Source organism: Nanorana parkeri, unplaced genomic scaffold, assembly GCF_000935625.1.
Source record: "Nanorana parkeri isolate BGI_ZX_2015 unplaced genomic scaffold, ASM93562v1 scaffold1332, whole genome shotgun sequence".
Taxonomy (NCBI): Eukaryota; Metazoa; Chordata; class Amphibia; order Anura; family Dicroglossidae; genus Nanorana; species Nanorana parkeri.
Window position 1 is genome coordinate 407,337 of NW_017307600.1, and position 19,592 is coordinate 426,928.

The 19,592-nt window shown below is 44.2% G+C and overlaps 2 protein-coding genes across 2 annotated transcripts; both read left to right on the top strand.

Annotated features, from left to right (window-relative positions):
- The first annotated feature begins 10,579 nt into the window (after positions 1–10,579).
- On the top strand, positions 10,580–16,713 carry LOC108797761 (poly [ADP-ribose] polymerase 12-like). The gene is made up of 8 exons (XM_018569414.1): positions 10,580–10,841; positions 12,583–12,645; positions 12,749–12,872; positions 14,046–14,208; positions 14,650–14,770; positions 15,766–15,862; positions 16,386–16,497; positions 16,597–16,713. Exons 1-8 carry the CDS (start codon positions 10,694–10,696, stop codon positions 16,711–16,713), a joined length of 945 nt encoding a protein of 314 aa, XP_018424916.1. The 5' UTR covers positions 10,580–10,693.
- Positions 16,714–17,222: 509 nt separating this feature from the next.
- On the top strand, positions 17,223–19,147 carry LOC108797762 (poly [ADP-ribose] polymerase 12-like). The gene is made up of 4 exons (XM_018569416.1): positions 17,223–17,264; positions 17,447–17,577; positions 18,438–18,589; positions 18,857–19,147. The coding sequence occupies exons 1-4, from the start codon at positions 17,223–17,225 to the stop codon at positions 19,144–19,146; spliced, it is 615 nt and encodes a 204-aa protein (XP_018424918.1). The 3' UTR covers position 19,147.
- Positions 19,148–19,592: the final 445 nt, after the last annotated feature.

A 19,592-nucleotide genomic window follows, 5' to 3' on the forward strand; every position in this document is an offset into this window, starting at 1 on the left:
GGGGGGGGGGTTGTAATAAGAAGAGAATGACAAGGGGTACAGGGGTAAAAGAGGTTTGAGGTATTGAAATAAGAGAATGACAAAGGCAACTGGTATAAGGAGTGAGCCATAGGCTATTGGGATAAAAAGAGCATAACAAGGGTTAGGAGGTAAGGAAGGGTTAATTGGATGTATAGATATAAAATAGAATAGCAAGTGGTACTGGGGTAAGAGGAGGCAAGTCAGTGGTATTAAAATAAGAAGAGAGTGACAAGGTGTACTGGAGATAGAGGGAGTGAGATTGGGGCATTTGGATGAGAATAGAATGAGAAGGGGTACTGGGGTAAGAGGGGGCGTGTTGAAGGTACTGGGTTAGGAAGAGACTAACAAGGGGTAATAGGGTGAGAGGGGGTTAGTCGAAGGTATTGGGATAAGAAGGGAATGACAAGGGTAACTGGGGTAGGAAGGGGTGAGTCAGGTCTATCAATAATAAGATAATGATGAGGGGTAGCAGGATAAGAGAGGGTATAGGGTATTAGAGCCATGACTGTGGTGAGTCTCGCTGGTACTGGGTTCAGAGGCAGTGAGTCGGGAAGGGTGGGGGCCGAGAGTGTGCAAGGATCTAAGAGTTGGTTCTTGAAAGACCTTGATTTGACCATGATGAATTCTTCTGAATCAAGTGTCCACCAGCCTGCTGGAAAATGTCCAGGAAGAGATTTCTGTGTGCAGATTACATTGCAGGATGTGTTGCCCCTCTGGGTGATATTTTATTTGATATGAAGAAACTTGAATGAGCCATTTTCTATGAACTCATCTCCACCCAGAATCAGAATTTGATTCTTCTTCCCATTCCAGGCCTCACTTGAAATTCACCCACGATATTAATTCTGACCACAACCGTGCCGTGTTAAAAGCCAACGAGCTGAGTGGACTGAGTGAAGGCGAGATCAAAGTTCTGCTGTTCCAGAATGACTACCAGCTGCTGCCGGAGGTGAGTCCGAGGTCCCCTCACTACCACCAGTGCCCAAATGTGTCCGATGGTGTAAGATAGACGAGTTGTCCTGTCTGTCTGGGTAAATTTCCCCATACACGGGACACAAAAGACCTTTAGATACAGACAATGCCAGCTGTGTCCAATGAATATGACTGTATATGTGCATACTCAGATCATAGCACAATTTTAAATCAAAGGTTGATATAATTCGCTGTATTTTTTGGTTCGTGGAAGCTTGTTCTGGTGATATGAGTCTAATAGGGGAATTCCCCTCACTTTGGAGAGATCTACTCTTATTTCCTTGTTGTGTCTTTGGGACAGAAAGTGAAATCTCAACAACCTGACACATACAGAAAAAAACCTGACCCTTTGCTACTCTAACTAATAAAAAGGGTTGAAACATATATGAAGTCTCAGGCACCGTGGATTGGTGAAATGGGCCCCAGTGTCATTGGCAAACTGCACTTGTTCTGTCACTACCCAAGGGGCTAGTGTTCCTCCAACAAGTTAGAGAAAGTTGTGGGGAATGGTGGTCCTGAGGGATAGAGGAGGGTAATTCTGGGGGTATTGAGGTCTTAGAAGAATAATTCTAAGGGTACTGGGGTTTAGGGTACAGAGAGTAAATATGTGGGGTTCGAGTATAATTCTGGTGTTATTGGTAACAAATAAAATTGGTGACCTTCCAGTCACTGGGGTAAAGAAAAGGTGTCTTGGGGTTACTGGGGCAAGAGGTGAATGAGTCTAGGAGTATCAGAATAGGAAGATAATGACAAGTGTACTTTTGGTAAGAGGGGGTGAATTGGGGTATTGAGATAAAAAGAAAGTAGCAAGGGGTACTGAAGTATGAGGGGTGAGTTGGAGATTGAGATAAGAAGAGAATGACAAAGGGTACTGAAGTATAAGGGGTGAGTTGGGGTATTGAGATAAAAAGATAGTAACAAGGGGTACTGAAATATGAGGGGTGAGTTGGAGATTGAGATAAGAAGAGAATGACAAAGGGTACTCAAATATGAGGGGTGAGTTGGAGATTGAGATAAGAAGAGAATGACAAGGGGTACTGAAGTATGAGGGGTGAGTTGGAGATTGAGATAAGAAGAGAATGACAAAGGGTTCTGAAGTATGAGGGGTGAGTTGGGGTATTGAGATAAGACGAGAATGACAAGGGGCACTGAAGTATGATGGGTGAGTTGGGGTATTGAGATAAGAAGAAAATGACAAGGGGTACTGAAGAACAAGGGGGTGAGTTGAGGTATTGAGATAGGAAGAGAATGACAAGTGGTACTGAAGTATGAGGGGTGAGTTGGAGTATTGAGATAGGAAGAGAATGACAAGGGGTACTGAAGTATGGGGGGTGAGTTGGGGTATTGAGATAAGAGAATGACAAGTGGTACTGAAGTATGAGGGGTGAGTTGGGGTATTGAGATAAGAGAATGACAAGTGGTACTGAAGTATGGGGGGTGAGTTGGAGTATTGTGATAGGAAGAGAATGACAAGTGGTACTGAAGTATGAGGGGTGAGTTGGAGTATTGAGATAGGAAGAGAATGACAAGGGGTACTGAAGTATGAGGGGGGAGTTGGAGTATTGAGATAGGAAGAGAATGACAAGGGGTACTGAAGTATGAGGGGGGAGTTGGAGTATTGAGATAGGAAGAGAATGACAAGGGGTACTGAAGTATGAGGGGGGAGTTGGAGTATTGAGATAGGAAGAGAATGACAAGGGGTACTGAAGTATGAGGGGGGAGTTGGAGTATTGAGATAGGAAGAGAATGACAAGGGGTACTGAAGTATGAGGGGGGAGTTGGAGTATTGAGATAGGAAGAGAATGACAAGGGGTACTGAAGTATGAGGGGGGAGTTGGAGTATTGAGATAGGAAGAGAATGACAAGGGGTACTGAAGTATGAGGGGGGAGTTGGAGTATTGAGATAGGAAGAGAATGACAAGGGGTACTGAAGTATGAGGGGGGAGTTGGAGTATTGAGATAGGAAGAGAATGACAAGGGGTACTGAAGTATGAGGGGGGAGTTGGAGTATTGAGATAGGAAGAGAATGACAAGGGGTACTGAAGTATGAGGGGGGAGTTGGAGTATTGAGATAGGAAGAGAATGACAAGGGGTACTGAAGTATGAGGGGGGAGTTGGAGTATTGAGATAGGAAGAGAATGACAAGGGGTACTGAAGTATGAGGGGGGAGTTGGAGTATTGAGATAGGAAGAGAATGACAAGGGGTACTGAAGTATGAGGGGGGAGTTGGAGTATTGAGATAGGAAGAGAATGACAAGGGGTACTGAAGTATGAGGGGGGAGTTGGAGTATTGAGATAGGAAGAGAATGACAAGGGGTACTGAAGTATGAGGGGGGAGTTGGAGTATTGAGATAGGAAGAGAATGACAAGGGGTACTGAAGTATGAGGGGGGAGTTGGAGTATTGAGATAGGAAGAGAATGACAAGGGGTACTGAAGTATGAGGGGGGAGTTGGAGTATTGAGATAGGAAGAGAATGACAAGGGGTACTGAAGTATGAGGGGGGAGTTGGAGTATTGAGATAGGAAGAGAATGACAAGGGGTACTGAAGTATGAGGGGGGAGTTGGAGTATTGAGATAGGAAGAGAATGACAAGGGGTACTGAAGTATGAGGGGGGAGTTGGAGTATTGAGATAGGAAGAGAATGACAAGGGGTACTGAAGTATGAGGGGGGAGTTGGAGTATTGAGATAGGAAGAGAATGACAAGGGGTACTGAAGTATGAGGGGGGAGTTGGAGTATTGAGATAGGAAGAGAATGACAAGGGGTACTGAAGTATGAGGGGGGAGTTGGAGTATTGAGATAGGAAGAGAATGACAAGGGGTACTGAAGTATGAGGGGGGAGTTGGAGTATTGAGATAGGAAGAGAATGACAAGGGGTACTGAAGTATGAGGGGGGAGTTGGAGTATTGAGATAGGAAGAGAATGACAAGGGGTACTGAAGTATGAGGGGGGAGTTGGAGTATTGAGATAGGAAGAGAATGACAAGGGGTACTGAAGTATGAGGGGGGAGTTGGAGTATTGAGATAGGAAGAGAATGACAAGGGGTACTGAAGTATGAGGGGGGAGTTGGAGTATTGAGATAGGAAGAGAATGACAAGGGGTACTGAAGTATGAGGGGGGAGTTGGAGTATTGAGATAGGAAGAGAATGACAAGGGGTACTGAAGTATGAGGGGGGAGTTGGAGTATTGAGATAGGAAGAGAATGACAAGGGGTACTGAAGTATGAGGGGGGAGTTGGAGTATTGAGATAGGAAGAGAATGACAAGGGGTACTGAAGTATGAGGGGGGAGTTGGAGTATTGAGATAGGAAGAGAATGACAAGGGGTACTGAAGTATGAGGGGTGAGTTGGGGTATTGAGATAAGAAGAAAATGACAAGGGGTACTGAAGAACAAGGGGGTTAGTTGAGGTATTGAGATAGGACGAGAATGACAAGTGGTACTGAAGTATGAGGGGTGAGTTGGAGTATTGAGATAGGAAGAGAATGACAAGGGGTACTGAAGTATGAGGGGTGAGTTGGGGTATTGAGATAAGAGAATGCCAAGGGGTATTGAAGTATGAGGGGTGAGTTGGAGTATTGAGATAGGAAGAGAATGACAAGGGGTACTGAAGTATGAGGGGTGAGTTGGGGTATTGAGATAAGAGAATGCCAAGGGGTATTGAAGTATGAGGGGTGAGTTGGGGTATTGAGATAAGAGAATGACAAGGGGCACTGAAGTATGAGGGGTGAGTTGGGGTATTGAGATAAGAGAATGACAAGTGGTAGTGAAGTATGAGGGGTGAGTTGGAGTATTGTGATAGGAAGAGAATGACAAGGGGTACTGAAACTGACCTACATTTGACCTTCTACAAGCGAGGTTTGCATTCCCTTTAAATGTGAATCTGTGATAGTGAAAGGCATTAGTGTGTAAGAATACCAGGCAGAGGTCATATATTTCCTAGGGAAGTGCTTGACCCCAGGGTGGCTGCCAAAACAAAGTATCACTTGTTTCCCTTTTAGGTGTTTACCATTTTCTATTTTAGGAGCTTTGTTTGCTTTGTTTAGTTTGTTTTGTACTCTGCAAAACAAAAATATTTATGGTGTCCCAACATCTGAATCTGTGGACAGTTTGTCACGGCGTTGGACACCATGCCTCGCAAACTTCTGCAGGACTATAATGGTGCCAGAATTTCCTATATAATACCAGTATAGAGTACTGACACATTTTCCTGCTACCAGTTTAGCGTTGGTCATATAATCCGACCTTTACATGACATAGGTTGTGAATTGGAATGGGGCGTCTCACCCGCATGTACAGAGGATAATCCACTTAGAACCTGCTGTGCTGCCCTATGAAATGAGCCCTCTGATTTCACATTGAACCTCTTTGTTTACATCTGTGCATCTTTTTGATAGTGTAACAATTTCTGCAATCCACCAAAATTCTAATAGTGGGTGGCCCTGCCGGCTTGACAAAAGTTGATTGGTCAGTTGACTTTTATCAAAGGAGCCAGGGTGAAAATTGTCGGACGGACAGTGACTGCAACCAATATCATGGGGGGGGTTGTGGATAGTTTGGCATGGATGGAAGAATTTGTTAGAATTTCTGAACTAAAGAAATCTATTAGGGGTCCATCTATATAAGCTAGAGCACATGTGTCAAACTCAAGGCCCAGGGGCTGAATCCGGCCCACCAGGCCATTTGCTAGACTTCTACTTTCAGATCTAGGTATTAAGTTATTACTAAAACCAGTGATAATCGAATGCAGAGGCAATTATGATAAAGATTAGGCTAATTTATATAGTCTTACAGATACCTTTGAGGGCAAGCACAATGTTGATGCGGCCCACAATTAAATTGAGTTTGACACCCCTGCGCTAGACGTTCATTGTTAAGGGAGTTCATCTATACGCTAGGCAGATTTTATTTGCATGGCACTAGCATTCCTAGATGCCCTGACAACTATGGGAATTCCTATACTCATCAGCGCCATCTAGGGGCAGTAGAGTTGTGCGAATGACATCCGCTCCGCGTATAGATGAAGGCGAGGTGAGTATATAAATGTCTGGAGATCTGATTTTTCTCTGCTGCAGTTCACTAACACTTACAGGTCTTGGCCATCCCCCAGCCTGTGATTGGATATTGAAAAGAGACGCAGCAGGCTTATGAGCTCATCTTTCTGTCTCTCTGATTTCTGCACCTATCAGCATGTTCATTGTAAGCATATAAGCACTGCCTCCTTGTGCTAAATTCTATCGCTCCCAGTGTGAGCAAATCTGTATATGGGCTGCAAGAGGGTAATACCAAGTACAGTTTGGGTATTTACACAGCTTAGATTGAAAATAATATAATAATGATGTATTAATGAATACAGAGTTGTATTAATTTGTGTTCAGTTTTTTTTAGCACAATTGAACTGATTTTGCTCCTGTGATCCCTTTCCCTGCAGGACTGCCCAAAATATGTGCATGGCAACTGTGGCAATGGAGAGGATTGTAAGCGCCTTCACATGTGCAGATTTTTTACAGGGGAAGGCTGTAACCGCCGCGTCTGTAAAAGATCGCACAATCTCCTGGAGTCCAAAGTAATACTCGATTGCAACTGGATGAGCAAGGAGACCGCTCAGAACTTTCAGATGCTCTGCATGCTGAAACACATCAAGAGGCTCGAGGAGCCGCGGAAGGAGACGACTAACACAGAGGCCAGGGAAGCCCAACAGATGGCAAGAGGCAGAGGCAGAGGTAGAGGCAGAGGGAGAGGAAGAGGAAGAGGCAGGAGAAGGTCAAAAGATGGCTTGCGGGACCCGCTGGACGGAAGGGGAAGAGAAAAAAATGACGGTACTATTATCCTACTAATAAGTATTTGAAGTGAACCTGTCACAAACCTAGGCAACTCAGAATGATGCATATGATGAGAAAATACATAAGCAGAGGCCACCTTCAGTGGGAATAACTAACAGATCCAAAGAAATAGCCTTTTACTCTAAAAGCCAAACTTTGCCCCACCCACTCCTATCTCAAGACTCCCTATTGGTCACTGGTGCCATCCATTACATAGTAAACCCAATAGTCCCCTTGTGAGGATGAAGGGGGTGGAGGCAAGGTTGACATTTATAGAAAAAGTCAAGATGTGCATATCTTTTATACACGGGTTTCAAATAAGGGTTATCTCTGCCTATGTATATACAAAAAAAATCTTCAAATCCCATGATTAAATTGGAGTAATGTTCTGTAAAAGCTGTGATGTCTGAGTGCATGGCTAAGTGGAAGAGGAGGCCACAGACATAAGATTTTTAGGGGAGTGTTGCCCCCCCCTCTCCCCTTCCTTTGTTTGTGGCTATATCAGCCTTCACTCTTTTGGGAAGGCTTTAACAAAGATTTTGAAGTGGAAATGTGTGCCCATTTAGCCAAAAGAGCATTTGTGAGTCAGGTACTGATGTTGGATGAGAAGATCTGGTTCACAATCAGAGTTCCAGTTCTTCCCAGTGGTGAGGACAGGGCTCTGTGAAGGTACAGGTACTTGAATGTATTTTTAGGATATTTCTCCTTAGTGTCGCTTTCAAATTAATTTAAATATCGTTCTAAAAATACACCACAACCTTATTTAGACAAATGTGAATGACTGCATAGTTGCCTGTGCCACGTGTCCAAATGCATGTCTCCACGTCTCCAACTGACGCGAAATGGTTTTCTTATCTTTGCTGTCTGTTAATTTTTAACTGTTATCCATCATTAAGCGTGGTAGGATCCAAACATGAACTAAACATAGTCTGAAACTATGAATCAGCAATGCGCATTATTACGCCAGAGACAAAAGAGCCGACCAAACATCCTACAATTTTTGTGTCCACCATACTGTATGATACCATGTAACTATATCATACTAATTAACTATATATATTTATGGCTTTATCCTGAAGAGAAGGAACTCCCATTTACACTGCACTTTTGTATTTGCATAGTCACTGCTCACCTCCTAAATGAGTTGTACTTCCCTAAATACCACATGGGACTGCCAGTATTTTGATCTATTAAAGTGGAACTGTCAGTAGATTTACAAGTTTGCAGGAATACATTCCTGAAATGTCACAACATATAGCATATCATTTTTAAGAAAAGCTCTGTCTTTTGACATTAATAAGTTGTTTTTGAGCTCCAGTCCAGTGTTTTTATCTAGGCTGAGATGATGCCATCAGTCTGCTGCAGGCAGGGAGAAGCAATTCCTCAGTCTCACAGTGAACACAGCCAAGGACTGCATAGGCAGTAGCCTCACAAGGGGCATGCGGCCCACACTAGGGTGACACCATTGGAGGAGTGACACCAAAATGACTGACAGTCATTTTGGTGTCACCCTCTCTGAAAAGTCAGACACTCGGTCATGAACCAAGAGCACGACATACCTTATCCCGCCGTCCCCTCTTCTCTCTGCTGGCGTCCATCACCAAGCCACCGGTAGGTATCACGAAAATGGCCACGCATGTGTGATGACGTCACAGTGGGGTGTCACCCAGTACCCGCTCTGGGTGACACCTGGCCCCTAGGGACGCCCTTGTGCACAGGCACCAGGATTAACATGATTGTGTCATCTCTGAGGCGGCAACTAGGTCCAGGAAGCAAATGGTGACCCTGTATGATGTCGGCTCAAAGATGACAAGTCATTGTCAGCGGGAACACAGTAGATGTTGGAATTGAAGCGTCACACCAATTAAAAAAGTCCAGATACAACTTTATACTATTAGGGTCAGGGGGGCATTCAAGTAGATTAGCAAATGCATTTTGTGAGTCCCCAATACACGCCCTTCATCAGGGTTTAATGAGAGAAATTGTGTGTAGACTACAATCCCTGCAGCTTGATAGTTGTATGGTGTTTTGATTGGAGTACTCCAGGCTTCTCAGCAGCTGGTTTGGCAGGGGGAAGACTGTGATCTTTGTGAGAGAGAAACCATACCTGGGAACATGACACATAGGTTAGCATGCTGCACTGTACTGCATGTCTTTGACTGTCCTTTTATAGATGAAAAACTAGGTTTGTCTTTCTTAGCTTTTAACATGTGCATGTTCTTTTCGACTTTTTTTAGGGCCCTCCTTAAAATCATCCAGTCGCCCAGTATCTCAGTGCAGCAGTGGCCAACGTTCAGGAGATGAAGGTATTGATGACAGCCCCAGTGATAACGATAATCATAGCACATATTCAGGAAAGAGCGATGACTACGTAACATTGCCATGCCACACCACCATGCCTTCAAGGCCAGTTTATAAAGAGACCTACCCAACTGCTGCTATGATAAGGCCTCAGCCAACAGCATTTACTGGATGTCATGATGCATGTTGTCCACCAGCTGCAGAACCACCCAAGGGTCTAGTACCACCTTTAATATTACCGATATACTCTTCTACGGGGGCTTCACTGAAGACGGAAGCAAGACTTCGTTCTGATAATGTTTTTCCAAAACCTGTAGCAGCTTCCAACATAACACAGACCTCTTCTGTAAAAAAGTCATCTGTTCCTAATCAAAAACCGATTATAGAATTTGGTACGACGGCAAGTTATTTATTGCCTGTTCCAGCCAATATTTACCCGACACCTTCATCAACATCACAACCATCATTGTACTCTACTAGAGACCCATCCAAGGTTCTAGTACCACCTTTATTAATACCGATGTACTCTTCTATGGGGGCTTCGCTGATGACTGAAGCAAGATATCGTTCTGATAATGTTTTTCCAAAACCCACAGCAGCTTCCAACATAACACAGACCTCTTCTGTAAAAATGCCATCTGTTCCTAACCAAAAACCGATTATAGAATTTGGTACGACGGCAAGTTATTTATTGCCTGTTCCAGCCAATATACACCCGACACCTTCATCAACATCAAAACCATCATTGTACTCTACTAGAGACATTTCTAATACTACTAAGCTGAAACAGGTTAGTGGATCTGGTAATCCAAATTGTCCTCCAGCAGCGGAACCATCCAAGGTTCCAGTAACACCTTCAACAATACCGGTAAACTCTTCTGTGGTGGCTTCACCTGAGGCTGAAGTGAGACTTAATTCTGAAAATGCTTTTTCGAAACCCGCAGCAGCATCCAACATAACAAAGACTTCTTCTGTAAAAATGTCATCTGTTCCTGACAAAAAAATGATGACAGAATTCAGTACGACAACAAGTGTTTCAATGCCTGGTCCAGCCAATATTCCCCCAACATCTTCATCAACATCAAAAACATCATTGTACTCTACTAGAGAAATTTCTAATACTACTCAGCCGAAACAAGTTAGCGGATCTGGTATTTCATATTGTCCTCCAGCAGCAGAACCATCCAAGGTTCCAGTAGCACCTTCAACTACAACAGTAACATTTCCTACGGGGGCAACAAGTAGTTCGCCAAAACCTTCGGCAGCTTCCAACATAACAGAGAATTTGTCAACAAAAGGTCCATCTATTCCTGACCTAAAACTGACTATGGAACGTGGGAAGACGGAGAGCTCTCCAGTGCCTGGTCCAGCCAATCATTTCCCGACATCTTCATCAGCATCAGAAATTTCAATATACTTCACTAGAAATGATTTATATACTGCACCACCAAAACCCGTTACTTCTATAAGTACTGTTCCGCTTTATTCATCATCAAGTCCTTCAAATAACTTAAGTTCCACGACTGGTTCTTCCAGAGCTGATGCACCTTCCAACAAACCCTATGCCACTGTGGGACCGATGGCAAAATCTAATGTAACAAGTGGCAGCCAATATACAGCAGCTAGTAATGAAAAGAAAGCCTTTAATTTGCCAGCAAAGCCCTCCAACACTACAGCTCCTCAACCTCAACCAGCCACCAATAATCCTTCTGCATCAGTTAGGAAAGGTAAGTAGGTTGGATTGGTAATTGCGGCCAGTCGATGGGCCTTTTTTTGATGTAAAAGTGAAACCTTAACAAAGATGGCCCCATGGAGCAAATGTATGGTGACATCATTAGGATTTCCTCTCCTTTACATGTCAGGAAGAGTTTTCATCTACATACAATTGAGGATGAAATTTGGTGTAATAAGAGCATTCAGCTGCTACAATACATCAACTGTTAAAAATGTATTTAAAGCCAAAACTGATTTTTTTTTTTTTTGTTGGAATGTGTGGGAAAGGGTTAATACGCCTGTCAATTTAAGTGTGTGCCTTCGAGTGCCTGTGTCCTCGCAGGGGGGTTCACCCTCACTCCTCATACTGGTGACCTTTGTAATCGAGACTGAAAGCGATGGTGAAATCCCAAACGTTTCAGTTGTCACTAGAACTGAAATAGAGGGAAAAATCTTCTAATAGGGACAATTGTCAGAGTTAGATACAAGAGAATATTTTCCTCACTTGGAGAGATTTCCCCACCACCACTGCAGGCGGTATTAGGAAACCCTTCCATGCCCTCTTGGAGCATTCGCACACTGGAGTGATGAACGCCGGCAGAGAGAGGAGGGCACATGGACTCTCACTCATGTTATGACAGTTGAGTGGAGTTGGTCTATGATGGGTAAAGGGTGAGGAAGCTTCCATGATTGTGTGGTAGAGGAAGATCATATCAGAGATTGTCAGGGTGAAAGGAGTGAGATCCCATGGAGGATCAGACCTGGAAACTAAGTGAGAAAATAGTCCAATCCGGCGAGAAGTAAAGCTGGCCATAGACGACTCAAATATCAGTTGATTCCTGATAAATTGGGCAACATTCGAGCTGTGGGTGGCCCTGTCCAGCTCGACGAAAGTCAATTCAAAAATCGAGTCGGGTGGAAAACTATCGGTCGAACGGTGACTGCGTCCTAACAGACACAGTTACTGTTTAGCAGGGCCAATCGTGCAGCTGCCTCTGGGAGTCATGCCTGTGCATGGGGTGTCCCAGGCAGGGTTTCACCTGGAGCGGATGCCAGATGACACTCCGCAGTGACGCCATTGCGTATGACATCATCAGGGGCACGCCTAGGTCTTCGCCCACACATGTAATGACGTCACGGGCTGTTACCTGCCGGTAGCCATCTTGGTGATGGACGCCGGCAGAGAGAGGAGGGGACATTCACCCGGCAGGATAAGTTATGCTGCCGGGTTCCCTCCTTTCTCGAGCAACGGTCGGGCTCTCGGTCCATGACCGAGTGCCTGGCTTTTTTTAGAGGGGGTGACACCAAAATGACTGGCAGTCATTTTGGTGTCACCCCTCCACTGGTGTCAACAGGGTTCAGGCCGCACTCCTCTAGTGACGCCACTGTGGCTGTCTTGCAATGCCTCCCTGTTACAGTCCCTAGGCCAAAATGAGCAGTTAAACCCTGCAGTGTGGGGGTAGTCTGCCCGGAGTTCTTCTTTAATGCTGCAATTACAGTATCCTCTTGTCTGTAGTTGTCATGCACAGTATGTAATGATGGTGTACAGCTTGTGTGACCGGAACGAAGTCAGGCAGGTAACAGGCAAGCTAACTGTCAGCTTCTCTTTAGATACAGTAATCCTAAATGAGCGGATGAATACAAAATGGGTCATAAGCCTACTATAAGTTATTATCGGTCCTCTTATTTATTTAGGGATGAGTAGTGGAAAGTCGGGTCCTGCAAATGATTTCTTCGCTTTCCCTTTAATTCTAGTGACGGTGGACAAAACGCCAGAAATTTGTCTCTCTAATATTTGGAAGTACTGCAAGTTTGGAGGTAACTGAGATCTGAATTGTGATTTGTATTAAATTCAATTCAGTGACGCGACTATAGAATTGGAAATGTTATTCCGCTCAATGTATTTTTTTTTGACTGACAGGCAGGTGCAACGATATGCACTACTACCTACCGTACCGCTGGCAGGAGTTCAAGGGAACAGATTGGGCTGACCTGCCCAATATAGAGGATATAGAGATGGCGTACAGTAATCCAATGAATATTAGGTAGGTGGCCCTCACCTCGGGGGTCAGAATAGAAACAGCACACAACTACCAGATGTATCAATTTCTAGTGTATATAATGGTGACATAAATCTGTTATTGGGAAATATAAATGGAATGACATGCCATTAGTTATTGTTATATGAGGGCATGAAATGTGCCAATGTGCACCCAGGGCACGGCCTTTCTATAGTTACAGGAGTGAACCAGTAAAACAGTTATTGTTATTACTGGTGTGTGAGAGATAACATTATACACAAACTACTGGGGGGAAATCTCACCATTGTAGGAGGGGCAGAGACACAAACTACTACAGGAAAATCTCACTATTGTGGGAGGGGCAGAGACACAAACTACTGCAGGGACATCTCAGCATTGTGGGAGGGGCACTGACACAAACTACTACAGGAAAATCTCAGCATTGTGGGAGGGGCAGAGACACAAACTGCTGAAAGAAAATGTCTCCATTGTGGGAGGGGCAGAGGCACAAACTACTGCAGGGAAATCTCACCATTGTGGGAGGGGCAGAGACACAAACTACTGCAGGGAAATCTAACCATTGTGGGAGGGGCAGAGACACAAACTACTACAGGAAAATCTCACCATTGTGGGAGGGGCAGAGGCACAAACTACTGCAGGAAAATCTCGCCATTGTGGGAGGGGCAGAGATACAAACTGCTGCATGTAAACCATTGTGGGTATTATTTACAGAGCTGAATAGCTTACGCTCATAATACACACACAGCTGAATGCATCAGAGCAGTAACTCCCCTCACTCTCTACTCTTAATGACTACTTAAAGAGATTCAACTAGAAAAAGACAGTCTGAAAGGAAAAAGCTTCTGTTCTCTATTGAGAAAAAATCCTTAGTGCTCGGCAAAGCCCATGTCATGGGTGCACCTTAATTTGTAAAATAAAGAATTTGTGTAAATTTTAAACATAATTATATGAAACATTAATTAAACATTATAAATATAAAAAAGTATAAAAAAACATGTTATTTTTCCTTTTAATGTAACGACTACTGAAATAATAAATTCATAGCTCTATAGTGGGTTTCTGGTACAGAACTAATTGGTACAGAAATAATTGCATAATGTCAATGAAAATTACCGGCTAATATTCGGGCATCGTGAAAAGGAATAATTTATCTCCACTTCCCTCCTTGTATTGCAGGTACCAGTCTATTAATTTCCAAACTATGACACTGGGCACCAGCCGCGTCCGTAGACTCACCACCCCATCATCTGTCACCCAGCCCAGTGAATATGTACTAACAACTGAATGGGTTTGGTTCTGGAAGGACGAGTTTGGCACCTGGATTAAGTATGGTGAATCGGTAAGTGAAGTCTCCAGAATACATTTTATTATTAGGCATAAAGGATCAGTCCAATCATACCTCATATAGGTCCTGTCATGCTGTATCACCTACAGTCGCTTTCATGTCTCGAGGACTCTCGGTGATATCTCTGTGTTGGGTTCCCAGATCTGCTGTGGCTATTATAAGGTCCTTTATTCAGCTTGTTTCGAGTTACTAGAAGGTTTGGTAACCAGAGCAAGGTCCTCGTTCAACATAAGACATCCCTGGGTCACCTGACTCTTCGGCATCCACCAATTTTAAAATATCAGTTTTGAGCCAATTCTTTATAAGCTGCACTTGAATTATCTTGTGTAAGTTCTGGTTCACCCTATGAATGGACTACTTCTGTGTTCCACTGAATTTAAGGTTATGTGCTGTGCCATGAAAGGTAATAAGTCTCACGATGATCTGTTCTTCTAGAACACAAAGAAAGTGAGTTCCTCCATTTACTCATCAGACCTGGAGAACATCTACCTCTCTGACCCCACCGGGAGCACTCATTTCAGTGCTGGAGGCCAGAACTACATCATCAACTTCAAGGGTGAGCAGCCAACTTCACCAGAGCAGAGCAGCAACAATGTATCTGAGGGTTGGACAGAAAAGTCATTTTTGGTGACGGTGAATTGTGCTGTCACCCATTGAGTTAAAATCTCAGCATATTAGCTATAAAGCCATAGAGCCTTATGTATTTATGGGTACTTTTATGTAGACGGAGAGAACCAGCTCATTCATCTCCATTCACAAAAAGGGTCAATTGAGTTTGCATTTATTTTTTCAATTGAACTGTCATTACTCCGATGGGTAATTTGGGGGTGCACTAAATGAATGTAAAAATAATATACTGTGCACATTAAAGTTTAAAGCCTTTTTTTTTATAGAATAGGAAATGGTTAGGAAACCTTTCAGGTGTCCATTGTGGGGTGATTTTCCTTTACTTCCTGTCCCTGAGACACAACAGGAAGTAGGACTAGATCTCTCCAAAGTGAGGGTTTATCATTTTTATAGACAGTTATCACCAGAGCTGTCCCCAATAAATATTTGTCAGAGAAACATGCACCACTTTGAGTACTGATGTAGGTGAGCCAAGCAATTTCTTGCCTCTTCCCACAAGAGCTCTCACCTCTCATGTGTTGCTAAGTCCAAGCAAAGCTCCCCATACTTACCACAACAAGACCCCAAACCCATCAACCCATCAACCCATCTTCCTGCTGCAGTTTATCAATAAAGGCTGGTCACTGCCCCACCCCCAGCCTGTGATTGGACAGCAGCACTCCGATGAGCTCATTCCTCTGCTCTCTTCTCCTGTCGACACTTCCCATTGGCTCCTAGTACAGCCCTGTCCCCTCTCCCAGTCAGAGGTCTGCTGTACAGGGGATGACAGCAGGCTAATACAAGGACAATATCAGATACTTGTACTAGCTGCATTCAGAATATCTATAGCCGGAGTTTAGCTTTAAACTACTCAATCTTTTCATTTAGCTAAAGCCCAACTCTGGCCTAGTTGAACTTAGAGGATTCTGCTTTTTTTACATCCAGAAATGAGGCAGAGGAACAATCATTATCAGACAGAGAAGGAGGTGTGCCGCAGACCCAAATTCCTGGATTTTCAGAAAGTGAAGATGTTGAAAGGAAGGTAATAAGTACAGAAATATCACACTGACTGTATGTACTAAGAAGTGATGAGATTCAACTCTCCATAGTTCAAATTTTCTAATTGGAGTTGCCAACTGCGCTGAAGTCATTGGGGAAGGGGGGATGTTTATAATGGTCACTCGTGGCCCTTTGAAGGGCTGCTACACTTCATGTCACCCAATGGGTATGGAAAGCCACCATTGATTGTTCTTTTTGATATTTTTTGGGTGCAGTTTGGTGTTATATGAGGTGTCTCAGTCATTAGGTATAAAATTATCACCTTGAAAAAGTGACAGTGTACTGTAGGGGCGGCCCATACTATTTGGGTGACAGTAGCTTTCCTAGCAACCCTCTGAAGGCAAAAGAAGGACGAACATGAAATAGAGTCTTCCATGGACTTTAGTGCATTTGGTCACAGCAGTTTTCGGCAGATTATCTCATCACCAGTGCTGAGCTGAGATAATGGAGCAATTCTTATTGATACGCCATCACTGGACCTGTGTTGTTTTTGTTTTATTTTATAGCACTAAATCTGCTGCAGACAGTTCAGCGCGGAAGTCGTTGGACTCCCTTCTCAAGGGAGTAAATTACCCATCACTGTGGGACACGAAGGCCGTGCCGGAGACTGGGTATCAGGTACGAAGGGGGGAAACCTTCCCAACTCATTTTAGAGCCCATTCACACCAGGGTTGATTTTTAAAAGGGAGGTTTTGGGAGTTTTTAATTGTGTTTCAGCGCTGTTCTATTGTAAGCTGTATGGAAACCGCACTGATCAGCACAGCAAAAATAGTCCAGGGAGCAGTTCGGGCGGGGGCGGCTTTTCGGATCGCACTGAGCCACGCGGTCGCATGAACGGTCCCCATAGCAATGTATGGGATTGTTCATGTCGGCGGATCTGCGCGGCCAAACTGCCCCGGGGCCTTAGGCTAAGTTTACCTTTAGGACTATGTTGTATATTGCACCCATGTTTAGGGTCAACAAATCCCCCCCTTCCCAACTTACCAAAATCACATAGTTCTACTCTCTGCAGGATTCTGTTAAGTTTTGAATTTGGTGCGGCTGTGCGTGGCTCCGTCATTCATTCACAGATCTTCAACCGCGGCAGAGAGACTCGTTGATCTTAATGCAGTATAAGTACAATGATGCCACCACACTTGCAATCCATTGATTACTTCCTCCAGCCTCCTAACCAAATATCTGTACCTCGGTATAGACCTGAGGCTTGAGGAGCCTGAGCATTGCTCCCTCATCCATTGATAATGGTTGCAATGCTTTGCAGGCTTCAGTGCAAAAAATTTGGCACATTTGTTTCTTTCATTAGTGTGCGTACATGTATTCATTTAAAAAAAAAAAGGTGCACTATGCCTTTAACTAAAGATGAGCACGCCGAGCACTATTTGCATGTAACATCTTTCAGATAATGTTATATAACCGCATTATCATGCCGCAGAAGTCAGATAGCGATAGGCTACACCTAGGTCATTCTTCATCAGATGTCTGCCGCTACCTACCAATGGCAGTTACTCTTCTGTAACTTCTGTGAAAATGTGTTTGCATTAAATTAAAAACATCCTTATTTTTGCAGAAAGTCTCTGTGCTGGAGAATTCCGGAGAGTTCTCAAACATTGTCAAAATGTTCAACAAGACGGTCTCTGGGCACGTGGTAAAGAAGCTGTGGCGTGTTCAGAACCCCTCGCTCTGGCAGATCTATCAGTGGTATGTCAAATTTTGATACAAGATAGCAAATAAGGATGTATACATTTTAAATTAATCCAGCAGCTGGTATTTTTTTATGTGATGAGCATCTGGGCACCATAGACTCCAGACTCACCAGACCTTTGTTAGCATCTCAGTGAAGATCCACTTGTAGTACAGTGAGTAGAAATTGAAGTAACAGATGAGCAGGAGATGAGTGTAAATCCTCAGCAGGAGAGACACCAGCCATGTTCCAGAGGTCCTCTATGTTCCAGGCACCTCCAGCAGACATTAGCTTCTCTGGTTCTCCTCCTCTGGCAAACAGCACAGGCCTCCTCCATATTTGAGGCCTAGGGAAACACTTCCCACACTTCAGCCTCTGCCCACCCCCAGGCCTCAGGCCTAGCCTGGGGGGGGGGCTAGACAGCACCCAGCCATAATCCATTGGTGATCCCGACTAGTCTGAGCACATGGCAAATCCCTCCAGTCCTCCAGTATAAGTACCCTAACCTAGCATGCACCACTGGTTGAGAGAAACCCAGTGATTGGCTGCTGTACTGTACATACACTACAGTCCCACAATATAGCAGAGTCAAACTCCACCCGGGGGGGGTGGGTACAGTCAATACGAGAAGCCTGGAATTAACCAGATAATTGCCACTATAATCCAGCCAGGCTCACTACAGCCCTGGAAATCACTAAATGTCTAGTAGCCACATCACAAAACACGTATTGAGTACTTAGGGCATACAAGGTATGACCTACAAACTGTCAACATGGTACCTTGGGCATACCTTGTATGTTCCATTTCCATTGTACAGCTTTTACTGCTGCTATTATTGTCATATGTCGGGCACTTAAAATAATAATTTTTGACTCAGGCAGAAGGATCAGATGAAGAAGAAGAATTCTGGTATCGAAGTGGATGAGCGCCAGCTGTTCCACGGGACGGACAATGCCAACATCGATGCCATCTGCAGGGACAACTTTGACTGGCGTATCTGCGGCACTAACGGCACTGTGTATGGACAAGGTCAGTCATAAAAAACGCTATTTGCATTTACACTGGTCATGTGACATAACGTTAGTGCCCTCAAGGACATGGACAGGTGCTGTAAAAAAGAGTGTATTTACCTGGTTCCTGTAATGGAACGGATAGTGAGTGTCTCAGCCTCTCATTTTGTCGCTTGCTACAAAGTTACGATGTACAGTTTGATCAGTGGGGGAGAGGAAACCGAGGTAAGTGAAGGAACACTTTTTTAATTGCAATATATATAACTTGTAAACTTTTCCCTAACAGGAAGTTATTTCGCCAGGGATGCGTCCTACTCCCACAACTACACCTCGAAGAACAACTCTGTGGTGGCACGGACCATGTTTGTGGCTCGTGTGCTGGTCGGTGACTTTGTCGTAGGGGATTCCAGTATGAGACGCCCTCCTCTGAAACGCAATGGAACCCAGATCTACGATTCCTGCGTGGACAACATCCGGGATCCGTCCATCTTCGTGGTGTTCGAGAAACTCCAAATCTACCCGGAGTACATCCTGGAGTACGAGGAGGAGAAGAAATCTTCTTGCGTCATTAGCTGAGAGGGAGCTGTAACTTCAACCGACAATCTAATTTCAATAACAAGCCATCCAATGTTACTGCCTATCCCCCATGGCCACTGATTTTATAGCTGCAGCAGTTTTATCCAAAGGCTTCACCAACCCTATCTTCAATGTTGTAATATCTAAAGGTTTTGGTTGGCGTTCAAGCTTTCATGTTATCATTAGGTCTAAATGAGCTTTTATTTATGGCTTTGGACCAATACATGAGCCCAACACATAACAGACTTTGGCGGTTTAGACCTCCTTCAGCCTCTAGGTAACAACGTTATTTCAATCTAATTACTGGTTTGTGAGCTCTCATGCTCATTCAGTTTAGAGCAGCGTTTCTCAACCTGTGTAACCTCAGGGCCCACATTTGTCCTCGGTCATTAAGTTGCAACCCAAGTCGCGCTGCAATGGAACGCACGGCAATGTGGGCTGCTAAG

Coding starts and splice junctions, on each gene's coding strand:
- LOC108797761 (XM_018569414.1), top strand. CDS start 10,694: ATGGCAAAATCTAATGTAACAAGTGGCAGCCAATATACAGCAGCTAGT. Junction 10,842..12,582: donor TTCTGCATCAGTTAGGAAAG/GTAAGTAGGTTG, acceptor CTTTAATTCTAG/TGACGGTGGACAAAACGCCA. Junction 12,646..12,748: donor GAAGTACTGCAAGTTTGGAG/GTAACTGAGATC, acceptor TTTGACTGACAG/GCAGGTGCAACGATATGCAC.
- LOC108797762 (XM_018569416.1), top strand. CDS start 17,223: ATGCCTTTAACTAAAGATGAGCACGCCGAGCACTATTTGCAT. Junction 17,265..17,446: donor ACGCCGAGCACTATTTGCAT/GTAACATCTTTC, acceptor TTATTTTTGCAG/AAAGTCTCTGTGCTGGAGAA. Junction 18,590..18,856: donor CGGCACTGTGTATGGACAAG/GTCAGTCATAAA, acceptor TTTCCCTAACAG/GAAGTTATTTCGCCAGGGAT.